General features: G+C 43.5%; 1 protein-coding gene across 3 annotated transcripts in view; it reads right to left on the bottom strand.

The window, feature by feature from the left end:
* bicc1a (BicC family RNA binding protein 1a) overlaps positions 1 to 22,369 on the bottom strand; it is a 298,647-nt gene that overhangs the window by 204,208 nt on the left and 72,070 nt on the right. For all 3 annotated transcript variants that reach the window (XM_078565906.1, XM_078565908.1, XM_078565907.1), the window contains exon 2: positions 13,899 to 13,945. In XM_078565906.1, coding sequence (XP_078422032.1) covers positions 13,899 to 13,945 — 47 coding nt within the window. The remainder of the gene's footprint in view (positions 1 to 13,898; positions 13,946 to 22,369) is intronic.

Here is a 22,369-nt window from a genome sequence, read left to right on the forward strand (position 1 = left end):
GACTTGTGCCAGCAGAGCTCCCTCAAAACTAACCAGCCTGGGACAACATACGAAGCAAAGAATGTGGAAAAGAGGCAGCGAGAGCCGCTTAAATTCATCTGAACCTTTACAATTCTGATCAGTATCCTCAACGATTATGGGAAATGTCAAGAATCTTTTGGGTACTTGCATCTCTGGAAACGCACATTTACATCGGGATTCGAGACTCATCATCATGGAGTACAGTATGGTGATGGCAAATCGCTAGTAATCCCAAGGTCTGGACTAATAATCCAGAGAACACAAGTTCAAATCCCACTATTGACAGCTTGAAAATTTTGATTTTGAAAGTTTTTGAAAGCCTGGGAAGAAAAAGCTGGAATCAGTAAACTTATCAAACACTGTCAGATTGTTGCAAAAAAACCCCTATTGGTTCACTAATGTCCTTTAGGGAGGGAAATATGTCATCCTCGCCTGGACTGACTCCAGTCCCACACCAGTCTGGCTGACTCATAATTACCCTCTTAAGTAGCCTAGCAGGCCACCGAGATCATCAATTAGTTATTGCTGAAACTCTTTTGAGTTATCAGCAGTCACAGATTGCAACTCTTTTGAGTACAAAGACAGTTCTTGGTTTCCGGGAGTGGGACAGGAACCCACAACCTTCTGATTCAAAGGCGAGGGTGCTATGAACTGAGCCACAGCTGACACCCACATGGATTGCAGCTGCTCAAGAAGGCAGCCCAGGTAACAGTAATGAGGGCAGGTACGAAGGGACAATAAATGCTGACTTTGCCAATAATGCACCCCCATCGCCAAGAATGTATAAAAGCACAATCAAGATAATTTCTTTCTGCCTAGCCTCTTGAAAATGCCGCGGGCATCTTTCTATATTACAGGCACCATATAAACACAAGTCGTTGTGGTAACAGAAAAAGATCAACAATGAAATTGGACCAATCTTATTTCCTTCTGTCATTTGAAATGATAGGATCTTACAGCACAGGAGGTCTCCTAGACTTTTGGGCATGTGCACACTCCTTGAAACAGCTTTTCAATTTGTCCCATTCCCTTGGTTCTTTCCTCCTAGCCCTGCAATTATCTCCCCTTCAAGTATTAATCCAATTCCCTTTTGAAAAGCACTGGTCAAGCTGAAAGTGAATTCCAGATCACAATAATTGGCCATGTGAAAAGATGTCTCATCATCTAACCTTTGGTTTCTTCACCAATTCCGTGAAATCTGCACCCTCTGGTTATTGATCTTTCTCCCAGTGAAATCAATTCCCCCTTATTTACTCGATCAGAATCGCTACAGTTTTGAAGTCCTCCAATTAATCCCTTCTCGACCTTCTTTGCTCTAAGGAGGTCAATCCCAGCTTCTTCTCTCCATCACATAACCGGGCTGTGGGGGTTGGGCAGTTTCCAGAAACAAGGGAAAAGGCAGGGAGCAGCCAGCTCCCAGGAAGAAGAGTAAGTCCGGGTGGAGGGTAGTGGGAGGGGGTGGCGGGAGTGAGGGGGACAGCTCCCACAAGCAAAAGGTGGGCAGGGGCTAACTTTTAACCATGAGTGTGCACACACTGTTACTGATAGACTAACGGGTGATGTATATGGACGAGATTACTAAAGTACCAAAGAGCAATATGTCACGGTTCACCACCTGGTGACTGGCTTTTACCAAAGCCCATCTAGTTACTGGTCTGCTTAACCAGATTTCATTGTCCTATTAAAAACTTCTCACTTAGTCACTAAACAACAAGTATAAATGTTACCTGGGTGATTATTTATGTCCCTATGAGCAAAGACCTCTCAGAAAGTTCTTGACCAACTTAGCAGTATCAAAGAGGATGGGTGGGTTGCAGAGGCACCATGACCTTCTCATTATGGGGGTTTTTGAAGTGTTCAAAACAGTGAGACCATCCCATATCTCTTAAGTACTTCAAAATTAACCTTATTAAAAAGATAGTTGGATTCTACCAAATGGCTGCCTTACTGCTAACAGCGTTGACTCTTCCAAGTTGTCTACAATCCTTTAGTCTCAGAGAAGGAAAAGGAGAAGCAAGGAAAACGGAGTGTAATAAACTAAAGTATAAGTCCAGTCAGGATTGGAAATGAAAATTGAATGGTGGAGGAAACCTTCAGAGACACACTTATGCAGTTTCCTCACAGAATCTCCAAGTTTTTTTTAATCATTCACGGGATGTGGGCTTCGTTGGCTGGGCCAGCATTTATTGTCCATCCCCAGTTGCCCTTGAGGCAGTGGTGGTGAGCTGCCTTCTTGAATCGCTGCAGTTCATGTGGTGTAGGTACACCCACAGTGCTGTTAGGGATCGAGGTCCAGGGTTTTGACCCAGCGACAGTGAAGGAACGGCGATATATTTCCAAGTCAGGATGGTGAGTGACTTGGAGGGGAACTTCCAGGTGGTGGTGTTCCCATCCACCTGTTGCCCTTGTCCTTCTAGATGGTAGTGGTCATGGGTTTGGAAGATGCTGTTGAAGGAGTCTTGGTGAATTCCTGCAGTGCATCTTGTAGATGGTACACACTCCTGCCAGTGTGCATTGGTGATGGAGGGAATGAATGTTGAAGGTGGTTGATGGGGTGCCAATCAAGTGGGCTGCTTTGTCCTGGATGGTGTCAAACCTCTTGAGTATGGTGGGAGCTGCACTCAACCGGGCAAGTGGAGAGTATTCCATCACACTCCTGACTTGTGCCTTGTGGATGGTGAACAGGCTTTGGAAGTCAGGAAGTGAGTCGCAGAATTCCCAACCTCTGACCTGCTCTTATAGCCACAGTAGTTATATGGCTAGCCCAGTTCAGTTTCTGGTCAATGGTAAACCCCAGGATGTGATGGTGGGGGATTCAGCGATGGCAATGCCATTGAACATCAAGGGGAGTAAGTTGGTTTCTCTCTTGTTGGAGATGGTCACTGCCTGGCACTTGTGTGGCAAGAATACCACTTGCCACTTATCAGTCCAAACCTGAATGTTGTCCAACTCTTGCTGCATATAGGCACAGACTGCTTCAGTATCAGAGCCATTGCGAATTTGCGAATATCCCTACTTTTAACCCAATGATGGAGGGAAGGTCATTGAGGAAGTGGGTGAAGGTGTTTGAGCCTAGGACACTATCTTGAGGAACTCCAGTGATGCTCTGGGACTGAGATGATTAACCTCCAACAACCACAACCATTTTGCTTTGTGCTAAATATGACTCCAACCAGCAGAGAGATTTCCCTCTTATTCCCACTGACTCCAAGTTTTGCTAGGTCTCCTTGTTGCTACACTCGGTCAAAGGCTGCCTTGATGTGAAAGGCAGTCACTCTCACCTCACCTCGGTAGTTCATCTCTTTTGCCCATGTTTGAACCAAGGCTGTGATGAGGTCAGGAGCTGAGTGGTCCTGGCGGAACCCAAACTGGGCATTAGTGAGCAGGTTATTGCTGAGTAAGCGCTGTTTGATAACACTGTCGACAATACCTTCTATTACTTTGCTGATGATCAAGAGCAGACTGATGGAGCTGTAATTGGCCAGGTTGAATTTCTCCTATTACTTAAGAACATGATATACTTGGGCAATTGTCCACATTGCCGGGTGGATGCCAGTGTTGTTGCTGTATTGGAACAGCTTGGTTAGGGGCGCAGCTAGTTCTGGAGCAGAAGTCTTCAGTGCTATTGCCAGAATATTGTCAGGGCCCATAGCCTTTGCCACATTCAATGCCTTCAGCTATTTCTTGAGTGGAGTGAATTGAATTGGCTGAAGACTGGTGTCTGTGATGCTGGGGACCTCTGGAGGAGGCCGAGACGGATCATCCACTATGGACTTCCAGCTGAAGATTGTGGCAAGTGCTTCAGCCTTGTCTTTTGCATTGATGTACTGGGCTCCCCATCATTGAGGATGGGGATATTTGTGGTGCCTCCTCCTCCAACCTTAAGTTCATGTACTATGGCTCTATGTACTATGGAGGATGTAGGGAATCAGAATGTACTATTATGTGCTAAATGTAACCACGTTCCTTTCTAAGATGAACAATAAAACTGTTTAAACAGGGCACATTGACTGTGTAATTACCACTGGCCTTTAATATAAGGCAACGTATTCTGAATTTCAATAAAGGGGAGGCAATGGCGTAGTGGTAATGCCACTGTACTAGTAATCCAAAGGCCAGGTTAATGCTCTGGGGACACAGGTTCAAATCCCACCACAGCAGCTGATGGAACTTAAATTTAATTAATAAAATCTGGAATTGAAAGCTGGTGATTGGTTGTCATAAAAACCCATCTGGTTCACTAATGTCCTTCAGGAAAGGAAATCTGCCATCCTTACCAGTTCTGACCTCCATGTAACTCCAGACCCACAGCAATGTGGTTGACTCTTAACTAACCTCTGAAATGGCCTAGCAAGGCACTGAGTTCAAGGGATGGGCAACAAATGCTGGCATTGCCAGAGACACCCACATGCCATGAAAGAACAAAATTAAATTAGATGTTGTTAGCGATTAAAGGGCCATACTCATAAACCCTCACAGCTCTTAAATAATTGTGTGCTTTCCATAGTGAGTACCTTGTATTTAAATTTGAGGAGAATGCACAAGCGATTTATTGGCTCTCCTTTCATCTGCAGAATTTCTAGGTGAAGTGATTCCCAGAAGTTTATTTCTCCAGACGCCAAGATGAATAGTAGGTAGTTTCAAAGTTATTTTGAGAGGTTGAACATTAAGTGGAACTGGTCACAACCAGCTACCCTTAAATGAAATTTTGACATTTATTCAAGGTCCTTCAGATTGATCCAACACATTTCTCAAATAATTTTACATCCCAAAGGAAATGTACCAATCGGATCAATTCCTAAGAAGTGCCAGCAAAGCATCGATGGAAACCTTCAATTATTACAATTTCTCAACACGCTCACTTCCCTGCTTCCCCGCAGATTTAACCAGGGTGCTACATGTTGTGAGAGCAGGATAATCAACTCACTATCTAGCCCTGGCTAAATGATCTAAATAGGTCAAGAACTTGGCAATGTAGGGCCTTAAATGAAAAGGAGGTGGCAAAATCTAAAATAATTAAATTAGCGTTAAAAGACCAGAGCTGCAGATATTCTTCTTGGAGCACGATGGTTACAGAGATTTAATAGGCGTTCAACATGATGCACAGTTTTGATACAGTAAATTAAAAATAAACTGTTTCCACTGGCAGGAGGGTCAGTAACCGGAGGAAACTGGTTTAAGGAAATTGGCAAAACAGATTAGAAGAATTTTCTTTTAAACACAGCAAGTGGAGATGATCTGGAATGCACCGCCTGTACGGGTAATAGAAGCTGATTCAACCTTAACTTTCAGAAGTGAATTGGATAATTAGATGAAGGGGGAACATTTGGAGGCTGATGTGGGATAACTGAACAGCTCTTTCAAAGAGCTGGCACAGAGGTGAGGGGTTGGATGGCCTCCTTCTGTGCTGTACAATGCTATTAAAGGTGACCTGAGATCAGTCTAGTGCAATTATATCCAGAAGGCTGCACATTTAAAGAGAGGATTCTTCCAAATGATTCTCTCACAATGTTACAGTTACAACAATATTGAGAAGTCAAACCATTAGGGAATTCAATACCTCACAATCCAGGCAGAACAAAACAGTTTACTTAATGACAGGAAGCACATCCAAGTTTGGATATCATATTTGTATCATAGATTGGCCTGAGCTCAATGTAACCAGGTCAGCTGTCAATAGTTCAAATCCCACCGCAGCAGCTAAGGAATTTGAATTCAGTTAATTAAATAAATCTGGAATAAAAATGATGAAACTACCAGATTGTCGTAAAACCCCATCTGATTCACTAAGGTCTTTGAGGCAAGGAAATCTGCCGTCCTTACCCAGTCCGGCTGATATGTGACTCCAGGCCCACAGCAATGTGGCTGACTCTTAACTGCCCTCTGAAATAGCTCAGCAAGCCACTTAGTTGTAGTTGAGAAGGTGGCTCACTCTCATAGCTGAGGGCAATTAGGGATGGGCAATAAGTGCCGGTCAAGCCAGCAACACTCATATCCTGTGAGTGAATAGAAAAATCTATGGGAAGCAACTTTAATGCTGGGTTTCAACTAACAGCAACCATTCTGCAAGAGGAACATGCTCCAAATTTCAAAACAAAGGCAGAGGCAAGGAAGTAACTGAAGGTCAACGGGTGAGTAAACTATTCTGTATTCAAGGTTACAAGAATAAAAGACTTGCATTTATACAGCACCTTTGATGACCTCAGCATATTCCAGTGCATTTTACAGCCAATTAAGTATTTTTGAAGAGTAGTCACTGTTGTAATGTAGGAAACGTGGCAGCCAATTTACGCACAGCAAGGCTCCACAAACAGCAACAGGATAATGACCAGATCATCTGTTTTAGTAGCATTTGGTTAAGGAATAAATATTGACTGTTGTGATATGATGTGCATGCACCTTTAAGGGGCCATTTGTTAAATTACATCGTTACATACCTCAACAGGATGTGATGCATCAGTCCCATGACTTGTAGGCAGTCTATGAGCAGCAGTGGTAGAAGTCAAATATACCATACTTAGCTCTGTGAACATTCCCTTTCTATAGTCCTAGCTTCAAACGGAGAACCCATAGTATTGTTTCGCCAATCCTTGTGTATGAATGGTGTATATACGTCAAAGTTGAACACAACATTGACCAGGACACCTCAGATAGCTTTCCTGTCCTTCCAAGTGGTGCTGTGGGATCTTTTACATCCACTTATAGAGGGCAGATGGGGGTTCAGTTTAATGTCTCATCCAAAAGAAAGCACGTCTGACACCGCACAGAAGTGCGGGCCTCAATTATGCACTCGACTCCCTAGAGCGGGACTTGAACCTTGCAGAAGGTTGGTATGCAGGTGCAGCAAGTAATTAGGAAAGCTAATAGAATATTAATGTTTATTGCAAGGGTAACTGAACACAAAAGTACAAAGGTAATGGGCAAAATCATACTAGGTGCGGTAGCGGGTGGGAAAAAGAACGTTTTACCTGCCGGCCGCAATGGTGTCTTTTTGCACTGTATTGTCCCATTCCCGCCTCATTAATTATGCAGCCATCTCAACGCCGTCTCAATGCGGGGCGGCCTCCAATTTGCCCGCCAAGCCATTACCTTGCCGTTTCCTCACGAGGGTGCCATAGTTAAACTGCAGCTGCACACACACTTCTCAATGCTTGCAGCCCAGGAGAGCACCGGTGAAGATATGGCCCCAAAAGCCAAGAGTGCAGCCCTCCATTTCAGTGACACATCCCTGGGACGCCTTCTGGACACAGTGGAAGCCTGCCGTGATGTCCTCTGGCTGTAGGAGACCCATCAATCTCACCACTCCGGCTTGGGAGGTGGTGGCAGAGGTGATCGGTGCCAATGCTGTACACAAGAGGTCAGCCATCCAGTGCAGAAAATGGATGAAAAATCTCATCCTTGCCGTCAGGGTAAGGCAACCATCTTATCACTCTAAACTCACACACTCACAAGGCCATCACATATTCACTGGCATCTCACTCACTGCCAGCTCAAGGGACATCACCACTCACTCTCATACCTCCATCTGGTCTCATCTCCTCTGGAGACTGCCTCCTCAGCCCTCACCATCTTGAGGCCACTTGCACAGATCAACATGTGTGCCCCACACACGCACACTCTGGGATGCCCCTTTCCCCAGTATAGCCCTCGCGCTGCAGCCTCTACCCTTGCATGAGGCCACTTCTCCCCCTTCCCCAACCAAGCCCTAGCCCTGCAGCCATTGAAAAGCCACCTCTGCCTTATGGCTGGTCTCGTACATATGAACAAACAAATTAGGAGCAGGGGTAGGCCACTCAGCTCCTCGAGCCTGCTCCGCCATTCAATAAGATCATGGCTGATCGGAATGTAACCTCACCCCACATTCCTGCCTACCCTCAATAACCTTTCACCCTCTTGTTAATCAAGAAGCTATCTAGCTCAATCTTAAAAATATTCAAAGACTCTGCATTCACTGCCTTTTGAGGAAGAGTGTTCCAAGAGTGACTCAACCCTGAGAGAAAAAAATTTCTCCTCGACTCTGTCTTAAATGAGCGGCCCCTTATTTTTAAACAGTGACCCCCTAGTTCTAGATTCTCCCACAAGAGGAAACATTCTCTCCAAATCCACCCTGTCAAGACCCCTGAGGATCATAAAGATTTCAGTCAAGTCGCTTCTTACTCTTCTAAACTCCAGTGGATACAAGCCCAGTCTGTCTAACCTTTCCTCAAAGGATGACCCACCCATTCCTGGTATTAATCTAGAAAACCTTCTCTGAAGTGCTTCCAATGCATTTACATCTTTATTTAAATAAGGAGACCAGTACTGTACACAATACTCTAGATGCGGTCTCACCAATGCCCTGTACAACTGAAGCATAACCTCCTACTTTTGTAATCAATTCCCCTCACAATAAGTGATAACATTCTATTAGCTTTCCTAATAACATGCTGTACATGCATACTAGCCTTTTGTGATTCTGAGGACGCTCAGAGCTCTGCAATCTCTCACCATATAAATAAGAAACTTCTTTTTTATTCTTCCTGCCAAAATGAACAATTTCACATTTGCCTACATTATACTCCATTTGCCAGATCTTTGCCCATTCACTTAACCTATCTACTTAACCTATCTATATCACTTTGTAGCCTCCTTACGTCCTCTTCCTACTTTACTTTCGTACCTATCTTTGTGCTGTCAGCAAATTTAGCAACCATTCCTTTGTCCCTTCATCCAAGTCATTCATATAAATTATAAAAAGTTGAGGCCCCAGTACTGATCCCTGGGGCATACCACTCGTCACATCTGGTCAAACAGAAAAAGGCCCACTTATGTCTACTTTCTGTTTCTTGTTAGTTAGCCAATCTTCTATCCATGCTAAAATGTTACCCGCTACACCATGAGCTTTTCTTTTCCGCAATAACCTTTGATGTGGCACTTTATCAAATTGCCTTCTGGAAATCCAAGCACAGTATATCAACCGGTTCCCCTGTATCCACAGCACATGTGACACCTTCAAAGAACTTCAATAAATTGTTTAAACATGATTTCCCTTTCACAAAACCATGTTGACTCTGCCTGATTGCCTTGAATTTTTCCAAGTGCCCTGCTATAACATCTTTAATAGCAGCTTCTAACATTTTCCCTATGAGAGATGTTAAGCTAACTGGCCTGTTGCCTCCTGCTTTCAATCTCCCTCCCTTTTTAGATAAAAGAGTTACATTTGCTATTTTCCAATCTAATGGAATCTTGCCTGAATTGCGGGAATTTTGGAAAATTAAAACTGGTGCATCAACTATCTCACTAGCCACTTCTGTTAAGACCTTAGCGTGAAGCCCATCTGGATCTGACAATTTGTCAGCCAACAGCCCCAGCCATTTGCTCAATACGACCACCCTGGTGATTGTAATTTTCCCGAATTCCTCCTTCCCTCCCATTTCCTTATTTACAGCTATTTCCAGGATGTGTCCTCTATAGTGAAGGCCAAAGCAAAAGACCTGTTTAATTCATCCGCCATCTCCCTACTTTCCATTATCAATTCCCCAGATGCACTTTCTATAGGACCAACACACACTTTGTTAACTCCTTTCTTATTTAAACATTTATAGAACGCTTACTATCCATCTTTAAACTGCTTGTTAGCTTCCTCTCCTACTCGAAATTTTCCCTCCTTATTAATCTTTTTGTCATTCTTTGCTGTTCTATATATTCTTTCCAATCTTCTGACCTGCCACCCATCTTTGGTCAGCAGAAATCTGCCTGTGAGCTGCCCTAAACGTGGCGTGGTGCTGCCTGCAAAACCTGGCGCCAATGACCGCGAGTGCTGCCTGAAGGAAGGTGGGCAAACAAACCTTAAAGTCTCGAGTGAAGTGCAGCTCGCCAGGTGCACGTCGCTTATGTACAGCTGTGAAACATGTCAGCATGTGATTGCACAGATGATCCCGCGTGGGGGGGATGATTCTGGTAAGCAGGGTTTATAATTAGATGCGAATGTGTTAAAATGACCTTCCCTATGTCCAGTGGCGGGAAACGCGGCCCGGCATTGACACGCGGAGCACACAATCGCAAACTGGTTTCACAACATCATATAACTGATTTTTGGGCTTCTCGCCATATTGTCCACTCACACCCGCCATGACGCCAACAGGGGTGGAAAATTCCGGCCTATGCTTCTCTTGCACAGAGCACTGGCTCAGACTCAGAAGTGCGAGCGCTGCCAATGAGCCATGGTTGATACTTTAAAAAAGATGAAAAAAAAAATAGGACAAGGCAAATACCATTAGAAGGATTAAAAGTTTGTCTTCTGATGCATCACTAGAGCCAGGTTTGTTTGCTTTTCATTTGTTGTTGGGACGTGGACATCACAGGCACAGGATTTCGTGTACCCTGCAATGGCCATGGTGCACCTTCTTGTGAAACCGCTGGCAGTGGTTTGATGTGACTCAGTGCCTTGCTCGGCCGTATCAGTGGACAGTTAGGGGTCAGCCACGTTAGTGTGAGTTTGGAGTCACATATAGACGAGACCTGTTAAGGATGGCAGGTTTCCTTCTCTCAAGGACAATGGTGAACCAACTGAGTTTTCAGAATAGCCCATCGGGTGTTTGGTGTTCTGGAGGTAATATTCCAGATATAACATTCTACTCACATCTGTGCAGTATTATCAAATATTTCAACATAGAGCTCTGTTAGAACTAACAAACTCTCGACCATCCAGCAGCTTGAGGGTTAACTACCCACAACATTTAATCTGAAATAAAAGCATAATCTCTGAAATGCAAATCCTTTTAGAGACCACAATAAACTGATGAAACCATGTATTTCAGAACATCATTTATCTCCAAAATGAGAGAATCTAGCCATTTCCCCTTGACATTCAATGGCATTACCATCGCTGAATACTCCACTATCAACATCCTGGGGGTTACCATTGACCAGAAGCTGAACTGGACTAGCCACATAAATACTATGGCTACAAGGGCAGGTCAGAGATTGGGAATTCTGCAGTGAGTAACTCGCTTCCTAACTCCCCAAAGCCTGTTCACCATCTTCAAGGCACAAATTAGGAGTGTGATGAAATATTCTCCACTTGCCTGGATGAGTGCAGCTCTAACAACATTTAAGAAGCTTGACACCATCCAGGACAAAGCTTGATTGGCACACCATCCACAAGCATTCATTCCCTCCACCACCGACACACACTGGCAGCAGAGTGTACCATCTACAAGATGCATTGCAGGAACTCATCAAGGCTCCTTAGACAGCCCCTTCCAAAACCACAACCACTGCCATCTAGAAGGACAAGGGCAGCAGATAGATGAGAACACCACTATCTGGAAGTTCCCCTCCAAGTCACTCACCATCCTGACTTAGAAATATATCGCCGTTCCTTCACTGTCACTGGGTCAAAATCCTGGAACTCCCTCCCTAACAGCATTGTGGGAGTACCTACACCACAGGTCTGCAGTGGTTCAAGAAGGCAGTTCACCACCACCTTCTCAAGGGCAATTAGGGATGGGCAATAAATGTTGGCCTTATCAGTGATGCCCACATCCCATGAATAAATTTTAAAAATTCAGCACAGAAAGAGGCCATTTGGTCTACTGCACCTCTTTGAAAGAGCTATTCAATTTGTTTAATTCTACTACTCTATCCACATAGCCCTGAAAATATTTGCTTTTCAAGTGTATACCCAATTCTCTTTTAAATGTTATTAAATCTGCTTCCACCACCCTTTCAGCCAGTTCATTCCAGATCAGAACTTGCTGCATCGCTGTGAAATTTGCTGATGACACAAAGATAGGTGGAAAGTAAGCTGTGAAGAGTACATAACGAGGCTAGAAAGGGACATAGATAGATTAAGTGAGTGGGCAAAGAACTAATAAATAGAGTCTAATGTGGGAAAATGTGAAATTGTCCATTTTGGCAGGAAGAATGAAAAAGCATATTATCTAAATGGTGAGGAGGTTGCAGAGCTCTGAGGTGCAGAGGGATATGGGTGTCCTAGTGCATGAATTGTGAAAGGTTAATGTGCAAGTACAGCAAGTAATTAGGAAAGCCAATAAAATGTTGTTGTTTATTGAGAAGGGAATTGAATACAAAAGCACAGAAGTTATGCTTCAGTTGTACAGGGCATTGGTGAGACCACATCTGGAGTCCTGTGTACAGTATTGGTCTCCTTATTTAAGGAAAAATGTAAATGTGTTGGATGCAGTTCAGAGAAGGTTTACTAGACTAATACCTGAATGGAAGGATTCCCTCATGAGGCAAGGTTGGACAGGCTAGGCTTGTATCCACTGGAGTTTAGAAGAGTAAGAGGCAACTTGATTGAAACATATAAAGGTCCTGATGCGCCTTGACAGGGTGGATGTGGAGAGGATGTTTCCTCTTGTGGGAGAATCTAGAACCAGGGGTCACTGTTTAAAAATAAGGGGTCGCTCATTGAAGACAGATGAGGAGAGTTTTTTTTCTCTCAGAGGTTCGTGAGTCTTGGGAACTCTCTTCCTCAAAAGGCGGTGGGTGCAGAGTCTTTAAATATTTTTAAGGCAGAGGTAGGTAGATTCTTGATTAACAAGGGGGTGAAAGGTTATCGGGGGAGTAGGCAGGATGTGGGGTTGAATCAGAGCAGCCATGATCTTACCAAATGGCGGAGCAGGCCTGAGGGGCCAAGTGGCCTACTCCTGCTCCTAATTTATTTGTTCGTATGTCAAAATTTTCCTCCTCATCTTCCCTCGATTCTTTTGTCAAATATCTTAAACCAGTGTCCTACAGTTACTGATTATCCTGCGAATGAAAACAGTTTCTGCCTATATTTACTTACTTACAAACGCACGCACAGAGTTCCCTTTTGAAAGTTACTGTTCTCTCTATACCCTCTATCAAAACCCTTCATGATTTTGACAACCTCCACTGAACTTCCCTTTCATGTTCTTTGCTCTGAGGAGAACAATCCCAGCTTTTCCAGTCACCCCAAGTAACATCCAGTCCCCCATGCCTTGGTACCCTTCCGGTAAATCTCCTCTGTGCTCTTCTTCCTAATTGGACAGTTGAGGGCTAACCACTTCAGAGCAATTTCTTAGCTAGTTAACCCCACAATTGCTGCTTTAAAGAATCTTGCGCTCCCCAATATTTCATAAACTTACTCATCTGTTGAATATATTTATACATTTTCTTAAAGAGCAATAAATTCCACACACAGATTTCAGTTACATGTAGCATTTCACCTCAATGGCATCTGTGCCACCAGTTGACTTTAGATCAAGAATAGAAAACTCAATTTCACACCCAGGAATATTCTTTGAATAATGGGTTAAAAAAACATTGAATCTAGAGTGCCCTGAATTAGCACATTTCGTCAGACACTTGATCAACTCACACAACAATTGAAATGACCAGTGCACTGATGGGGACCTTGAGAATGGGTTGAGAATGCAGGGGACTGCAGGTGAGAATGGTGCGAAGGTATGTGTCAGTATCTTTCCTTGCAAGTAAAAGGAATTGCAAGTTTAGTTTGAAAGGAAGTACATTACAAAACATGCACATTTAAGGTGGAACAATTCCTGCAGATATCCCACTAAAACTGATTAAGGGGGCCATAGGAGTCTAAGTCCTTTTGCTTGCTTCAACACAAAATTTGATTATAATCAGCATTATAGGCTCAAGGCTTTACATTACAGAGCTTCAGAACTGAACAGGGAAGTGTTAATGCTCTCAAAGACATGGGACTGGAGTATCTTTACACTACACTCTCTCACAAAACAAGGGCCTCGTCATTTCTTACAGTTATGGTTTAATTATCTTTTCAAATTGGTTCAGGGTAAAATACACAACCAAACTATTCACTATCAGCACCAATGCCAGGGGAAGACAATGACTGCTGAGGGGGCGGAGCCACAGTACTGTACCTTCTGGAAGAAGTCTTCCCCACTTTTGCCTTTTCCTTCAGCAGCAGCTGCAAAATAAACATTCAGGGTCAAACATATTCCAAGTAAATTCTTCACTCAAACTCAAAAAAGCTAAGGAAGTAGCAAACATTTAACTGTGCAATCAACGTTTTTATAAAACCTTTTATCAATAAATTTAAAGGTTCTTCTTCCAGCCTGACACGTCAGAGATCACTGGGTGATGAAAATCACATGACCACTAAATCTAAATGCTGAGTGGTCACTGGTTCCCTCTTCGGAGTGGATCGTGTAAAACGTGTTACCATACGAAGACACTGTTCAATATTCTACCAAGTGGATCCTAACAAATCCATTCCTGCCCATGTACTTACTGCCTGCACCAACCCCATCCCCCAACCCACGCCCCCCTCTCAGGCTTCCCACATCCACCTCCCAACACTGGCCCTCCCCACATCCTCCCTTCCCTCCTCCCCACCTCTCCCCCATCCCCACCCTCATCTCCAACCCCTCCTCCCTCATCCCAGTGCTCCCTGCACCACCGCCCCCTACACCCACTGTAAAGGTGCCAGATTTGATTCCAAGCAGAGCTCAGTCTGTGTAGCTGTGGGGATGGGGAGGCATGGTGCGCTCAGGGTGGGGGCTGAGCACAGGGTGGGGCTGATGCAATCACACTCTTTACTTGTGGGTTAGACAAAGTGAACAATAAACAAGCAGCCATGGATCCCGCTCCTCCTTGCTGGAAACGAACATGTGAACACTGGGACACAACAGGGGGGCACCATCCACCCTGGTTTCATTCCCACCCTTGTTGTTTCAGCTGAAACATTGAGTCAGCACCCTCAGAATAGGAGTGGGAGGGGATGGGAGGGAACGGGGGGAGGGGGGTGGGGGGGCAAGAAAAATGTGACAGTGGCAGTAATAGGAAATGGTGAGGTGTAGGGGGAGTGAGGCAGGAGGCAAGCAGAAATAATATTCTGAGAAACAAGAATCATAAATAACTGGGCAGTAGGTTGTGCTTAGCTCAGGAATGTTATATAATGTGAAGTGAATAGGAAATGAGCTGCTGCATTGGAATTCTACGCTTGGATCAAATATCTGTTTCTCAGAGCTCAGCTGAACACTTTCATTTAATATGTAACATGTTCCTCAAGGCAAACACGAGACCAGACTGCTTGACACGATCAGCATTGCAGAATAGACACAACAATTTTGATTTGGGCTAGACTAAAATGCAGATAACGATAGACAGGAGAATGTCTTCTGGTCCATTCAGCCAGTCCCACACAATGGTGATACCTTGTGTATCGCAATATTGCTATGAGGATGTGTTATGTAGAAGTTAATTTATCATTGGCTGGGCATCATTATGTATTATAGATATATATAATTATATATATTCGAGCTTTTTGGAAAGAACACATTAGCTAAGCAAAGGATGCCGGCCTACAGCAGCTACCGTGTTGCATTTGCGAAGGACACAAGCTGCTTTATAGAAGATTAACCCAAATTGGATCCAGAGTTAGGTCACGTGACCCAGCTTATTCCTTACACCGAGCTACAGACAGTTCAGTATATCGATTGCATTGGCAATATCCTCTCCCTTTTAAATTCAAACTCGGTTATAACCAACCAAGGAGTGGGAAAAAGAGACGAGGAGTCAGTTCACCGCTCCTAACCTGGTTGTAACGATACGCACGCTCCCCATCCTCTGGAATGTGGTGGGGGTGAAAAAACCAGATTGAAAACCAGAGCAACATGGCGGAACAACATTCTGTGAAATTCCGCAGAACTTGCTCAAAAACTGGAGGGAGGATTCAGACAAACAAAGTATTCAACATATTATTCGATCTGACCCAAAACAAAACAGAAGGGAGGCAATTGTCTTCCACATGACAGTCTGGGGGAGCATAATCATCAGGCAAACAGCAGGACTCAGCACAAACCAACCACTGTGTCAGTTGCTTACGGCACTAGTTAGAAGCTAGTTTTGGACTGCATCATTTTCACTTGGAGACCCTGAACACTCAAATCTCTTTGGAAACCATTGGATACGCCCAGAGAGCCTGCCTGCTGGGTGTGAGTGATACGACATAAGAAAAAGTTGAGGTCAATTGAATTAATCTGAGACAAAGGCCCAGGCTGTTCACTTAATGAGAAAAGAGGCCAACTGCTCTGATATGTTTTGAGAATGAATTTAGCTGAAACGTATCTGTGAAAATTTGAGTGTGAGCAGGTGCTATTTCCCACGTTTGACCAAATTGTGGCAGAAGGTCGTTTGCAGTCTTTATTTACACAAAGTTTCAGCCTTAGACTGTAATGATCAGACGAAGAAGCCATGAGCCTCCCCACAGTCCTAGTCTCACATTGCAAAGACTGGGAAATAGATTCAGACTAGGCAGGCTTGGGATAGACTGGCTGGTAGAGCAGCAGTAACAACTGCTGGGCGTTCGCAGTGAAAATCACTGTGCTACTAAACCAAGAGCTTTTATAAACTGGAAGAGTTGTAAACCAGACTCTTCCTTTACGAGTCTAAACAGATCCCAAATATTATTATTTACACTTCCACTACATGTCACGATATACACATCACTAGAACAGCAACTTGCCTTTATATAGTGCCTTTAACACAATAAAACATCCCAAGGCACTTTGCAGGAGCATTAACAAATTTGGCACTGAGACACATTGGATATATTAGGACAGGCGACCGAAAGTTTAACAAAGAGGCAGGTTTTAAGGGATGTTGAGGTAAAGAAAGTGAGGTAGTGGGACAGAGAGTTTAGGGGAGGGAATTTCAGAATTTAGGGCCCACCCAGCTGAAGGCAGCACGGTTGCCAACGGCAGAGCAATGCAAGTCAGAAATATGCAAGAAACAGGAACTGGAAGAGCACAGATATCTTGGAGGGTTGTAGGGCTGGAGGAGAAAAGCAATAGGGAAGGTCAAGAACATAGCAGGTTTTGAAAATAAACAAGGATTTTAAAATCGAGGTGTTGTTGGACCAGAAGCGAGCAGAGGCTATATGTTTCCCCATTCTCTCTCTGTACGGTTGTGTATTCAATTGTATATAGATGATGGGTATAAACTGTGGATTTGGCTTGTGCTACTATAAATAGGAACAAACTGAAACTGTGGCAATTGGGTTAGGAGGTGCAAGTTTGTAATGTGTGCCTTTGTAAATTAAAGCTTATAAAGTATGTAAAGATTGGCTCACCACCTGGCCGACTGGAATTTTTAAAAAAACAACACTTTCTAACTGAGCCTGCTGGATGCAACAATCAAATTTAGCAAGCTGGTCCAAAACAGCCTCTCCTCCTTTCCCTCATTATCACCTTCACCTACAACTCCATAGATAGCATCAGGCAAGAACCACTGGAAGCCATGCAATCTTTTTTTTCAAAAATTCATTCTCAGGATGTGGGCATGGGTGGGGGGTGCTGTAATCTATTGTACGCTTCTTGTAAACCTTGCGATGGTGACAACTGACTATCTCTTGAAACTGTTCACAATGGTTTGATACAACTGAGTGGCTTACTGGGCCACTTCAGAGGCAAGTTAAGGGTTAGCCAACCATTTTGATGTGGGACAGGAGGCACCTAAGGACAAGAATGGTAAAGACGGCAGGTTTTCCTTCCCTAATTGAACATTACCGAACCACTTAGATCTTTACAACAGTCCGATTGTGTCATGGTCAGCCGAGATCATGTGCTCAAGTTTCTGGGTGGAACTTGAACTTCCGACCATCTGACTCAGAGACAATCTGTTCTACTCACTGAGCTAAGATAGTTAAACTGGAGCTGTAATCAGTCCTGGAACCTAGACACCAGTTGGGAGTCAAGTCCTGCAGCTCTAGCCACCAAAGGAAATACGCAAAGCATGAAAGTCAGGGAGAAGAATCATACTCCGAGATTTGAATTTCGCAGGGATTTCCTTAGCTTGCCAATGATATCCTTCACCAACTGTCGAGGCCCCTGTGTGTACATTAAATTCCAGCGCTCCAACTGTGTACAAATGATTCCCAACTGTTGACTGAATCGCATGCACGTCCAGTTCGACATGATTGTAGGTCAACAGAATCATTCTGTTTAAACACTCCATCCATTTGACAAGGCTGTAACGCACTTCTGTATTATGCATTTAATTTGTTACCACTTTGGGCCCAAACAAAAAGGCAGCTTGATAGGCGAGCCTGCACTTCCTAAGAACTGAAATTCAACCTGCTGTACAAAATCCTGGGACACTATTACCACAGGACAAACAATGAACTCTTCCACTGTGGGGTTATGCACTGGAGATGACGCTGAATACCCACAGATCTCGGCAAACCACTGGATAACACCCACTTAACCAGCCCATGTAGTTCCAGCGAACCACCTCCAACCCAGGTACAAAAGTGATGACAGAAGCAACAATACATCAGCAAAGAAACACCAACTGGAAATTAAATGAGAAAATTGTAGAAATACTCAGAAGGCCAAATCAACAGAGTTAACATTTCAGGCTGCTGATCTTTTGTCAGAATATAAACTTGAGACCTGTTCCAATGCAATAAAAGTTCCAAATTGACTGTACTCTCACCTCGGAGTTAGGGTGTCATAAGTTCTTTTTTATTCTTTCAGACAACATTTGTTTTGCATTCTCAATTGCCCTCGAGAAGGTGGTGGTGAGCTGCCTTCTTGAATGACTGCAGTCCATGTGGCGTAGGTACACCCACTGTGCTGTTAGGATAGGAATTCCAGGATTTTGACTCAAGAGATAGTGAAGAAACAGGGAAATATGTTCCAAATGAGGGTGCTGTTTGACTTGGAGAGGTGATGTTTACACCTGCTGCCCTTTAGGGCAAATTATGCAGGCACAGAAGCAGAGCTAGCTAAAGTGAACTGGAAAATGAGGTTAAGGGATAAGTCAATAGAGGTGCAGTGGCAGAAACTTAAAGAGGTATTTCAGAATACACAGAATAGTTACATTCCAATGAGAAAGAAAAATTCCAAGGGGAGGGCCCACCTTCCGTGGTTAACTAAAAAAGTTAAAGACAGTATCAAGCTTAAAGAAAAAGCATATAATTACGCAATGATGGGGGGCAGATCAGAAGACTGGAAAGAATATAAAGAACAGCAAAGGATGACAAAAAGATTAATAAGGAGGTAAAATTAGAGAAAGTTAGCTAGTAATATAAAGATGGATGGTAAGAGTTTCTATAAATATTTAAATAAGAAAAGAGTTAAAGTGTGCATTGGTCCTATAGAAACTGCATCTGCAAAATTGATAATGGAAAGTAGGGAGCTGGCGGATAAATTAAACAGGTATTTTGCTTCGGTCTTCACTGTACAGGACACCAGTAACATCCAGGAACTAGCTGGAAATAAAGAAATGGAAGGGAGGAAGGAACTCAGGAAATTTACAATCATCAAGGAAGTGTTGGGGCTGCGGGCTGACAAATCTCCAGGTCCGGATGGACTTCACCCTAAGAGCTTCAAAGAAGTGGCTAGTGAGATAGTTGATGCATTGGTTTTAATTTTCCAAAATTACCTGGATTTGGGGAAGGTTCCATTAGATTGGAAAATAGCAAATGTAACTCCTTTATTCAAAAAGGGAGACTGAAAGTAGGAAACTACAGGCCAGTTAGCTTAACATCTTTCATATGGAAAATGTTAGAAACTGTTATTAAAGATGTTATAGCAGGACAGTTAGAAAAATTCAAGGCAATCAGGCAGAGTCAACATGGTTTGGAAAAAGGAAGATCATGTTTAACAAATTTAATGGTGTTCTTTGAAGGAGTCACATGTGCTGTGGATAAATGGGAACTGGTGGATGTACTGTACTTAGATTTCCAGAAGGCATTTGATAAAGTGCCACATCAAAGGTTATTGCGGAAAATAAAAGCTCATGATGTAGGGGGTAACATACTGGCATGGATAGGAGATTGGCTAGCTAACAGGAAGCAGAGAGTTGGCTTAAGTGGGTCTTTTTCTGGTTGACAGGACATGACAAGTGGTGTGCCACAGAGATCAGTGTTGGGGCCTCAACTTTTTAAAATTCATATAAAAGACTTGGATGAAGGGGCCAAAGGAATGGTTGCTAAATTTGCTGATGAGAAAAAGATGGGTACCAAAGTAAATTGTGAAGAGGACGTAAGGAGGCTACAAAGAGATATAGATAAGTTAAGTGAGTGGGCAAAGACCTGGCAAATGGAGTATAATGTGAGCAAATGTAAAATCGTTCATTTTGGCAGGAAGAATAAAAAAGAGGCTTATTATCTAAATGGTGGGAGATTGCAGAGCTCTGAGATACAGAGGGATCTGAGTGTCCTAGTGCATGAATCACAAAAGGCTAGTATGCAGGTACAGCAGGTAATTAGGAAAGCTAATAGAATGTTATCATTTATTGTGAGGGGAATTGATTACAAAAGTAGGGAGGTTATGCTTCAGTTTACAGGGCATTGGTGAGACTACATCTGGAGTATCGTGTACAGTACTGGTCACCATATTTAAAGAAAGATGTAAATGTGTTATAAGCAGTTCAGAGAAGGTTTACTAGACTAATACCAGGAATGGGCGGGTTTTCTTATGAGAAAAGGCTGTGCAGGTTAGGCTTGTATCTGCTGGACTTTAGAAGAGTGAGAGGCGACTTAATTGAAACCTTTAAGGTCTTGACAGGGTGGACGTGGAGAGAATGTTTCCTCTTGTTGGAAAATCTAAAACCAGGGGGTCACTGTTTAAAAATAGGGGGTCGTTTATTTAAGAGAGAGGTGAAGAAAGTTTTTTTCTGAGTGTTGGGAGTCTTTAGAACTCTCTTCCTCAAAAGGCGGCAGAAGCAGTACCTTTGAATATTTTTAACGCAGAGCTAAATAGGCTCTTTATTAACAAGGGGGTGAACGGTTATCGGGGGTAGGCAGGAATGTGGGGTTGAGGTTACATTCAGATCAGCCATGATCTTATTGAATGGCAGAGCAGGCTCGAGGGGCCGAGTGGCCCACTCCTGCTCCTAAGTCATATGTTTGTATGTTGTCCTCCTAGATGGTAGAGATCATGGGTTTTGAAGGTAGTGTTGAAGGAGGTTTGGCAAGTTGCTGCCACTATGTCCCAGTAGTGGAAGGAATGAATGTTTAAGGTGGTGGATGGGGTGCCAATCAAATGGGCTGCTTTGTTTTGGATGGTGTTGAGCTTCTTGAGTGTTGTTGGAGCTGCACATATCTAGACAAGTGGAGAGTATTCCATTATATTCCTGACTTGTGCCTTGTAGATGGTGGACAGGCTTTGGGGTGTAAGGAGGTGAGTTACTCGCTGCAGGATTCCCAGCCTCTGACCTGCTCTTGTAGCCACAGTATTTATATGGTTAATCCAGTTCAGCTTCTGGTCAATGGTAACCCCCAGGATGTCTATGGTAATAACTAGATCCCAAGCCAGATGGTGAAGTACCAAACTAGAAGCAAATCCTTATCTTGATAATAGGCTTATTTACAGAATGCAGCATTACATATGTCTGCCTTCTACCTACTCTCCAGTGTCCCAACCAACCCTTTTTATAAACGCAGAAGAGAAAATGGTAAATAATAATAAATGATCAGCCCCTCTGAAGGGGGCATTTTACATTATTGCAATGAAGACAAAAATTTGAAAGGAAAATTATTAAACTCAAATAACATTTCTGGGGAAGATGATGCATTCCAGCCCCTGTGATCCCCACCAGTTGTGGAAGGCTGCAAGTGTATGGGCGGACACTGTGTGCTCCCTCTCTAAGGACACCCGAGCGCAGTCCTATCCACAGAAGAGAAGCAGGCAGTAGGGTAAAACAACCCCTCAACTGCCCGCTGCCTGGACTTGTTGATCTGTTTATGGCCACCTTGGCCAGGCCCAGGAAAAGAGCAGTGGGGAGGTCCTCTGATCTCCCCTCCTACTCCCGCCAGCCACCCCCACTCCTGCTCTGTATTGGGTAGCCAAAGATGAGGAGCATGGGGCTGAAACGCAACCAAAAATTGAGGAGAATGTCTTCAGGTAATGAAAAAGCTGCAACTTCCTTCTCTCTTTCTAAATGCTCTAGCTATTCACCTGTGTATCTTAACAATTAAACTAACACACTGTTACAGACAGTGGAAAGAGATTAACTAGGACCCCCAATTCCCTTCCTTTCTATCCATAATCAGTGTGGCTTAAGTTTAAAAAGGTAGATGTGTGTGTTTCTAAGCCCCTGTCAGTGTGTGGTCAGTTTAAAAGTATCAGCAGCAGACTTTCCTGGGTTTAAACAAAGACAATTATTTATTCGTACACAGACACACTGAAAGATCCAAACGCTGCATCAGTCACAAACTACACACTCAAGAAGGTTACAACTAAAGAAGATAGTGCACTGCTACAAGTATTAAACCATAAGAATAGTTAACAGTTCACATGTCTTTGAGAGTTCAGTGAAGAAGGAACTTTTGCCCCACTTGAACTGTAGTTCAGTTAAGTTCCAATAGCTAGGGTCAGGTATC

Source organism: Cetorhinus maximus, chromosome 20 (genome assembly GCF_964194155.1).
Source record: "Cetorhinus maximus chromosome 20, sCetMax3.hap1.1, whole genome shotgun sequence".
NCBI classification, from domain to species: Eukaryota; Metazoa; Chordata; class Chondrichthyes; order Lamniformes; family Cetorhinidae; genus Cetorhinus; species Cetorhinus maximus.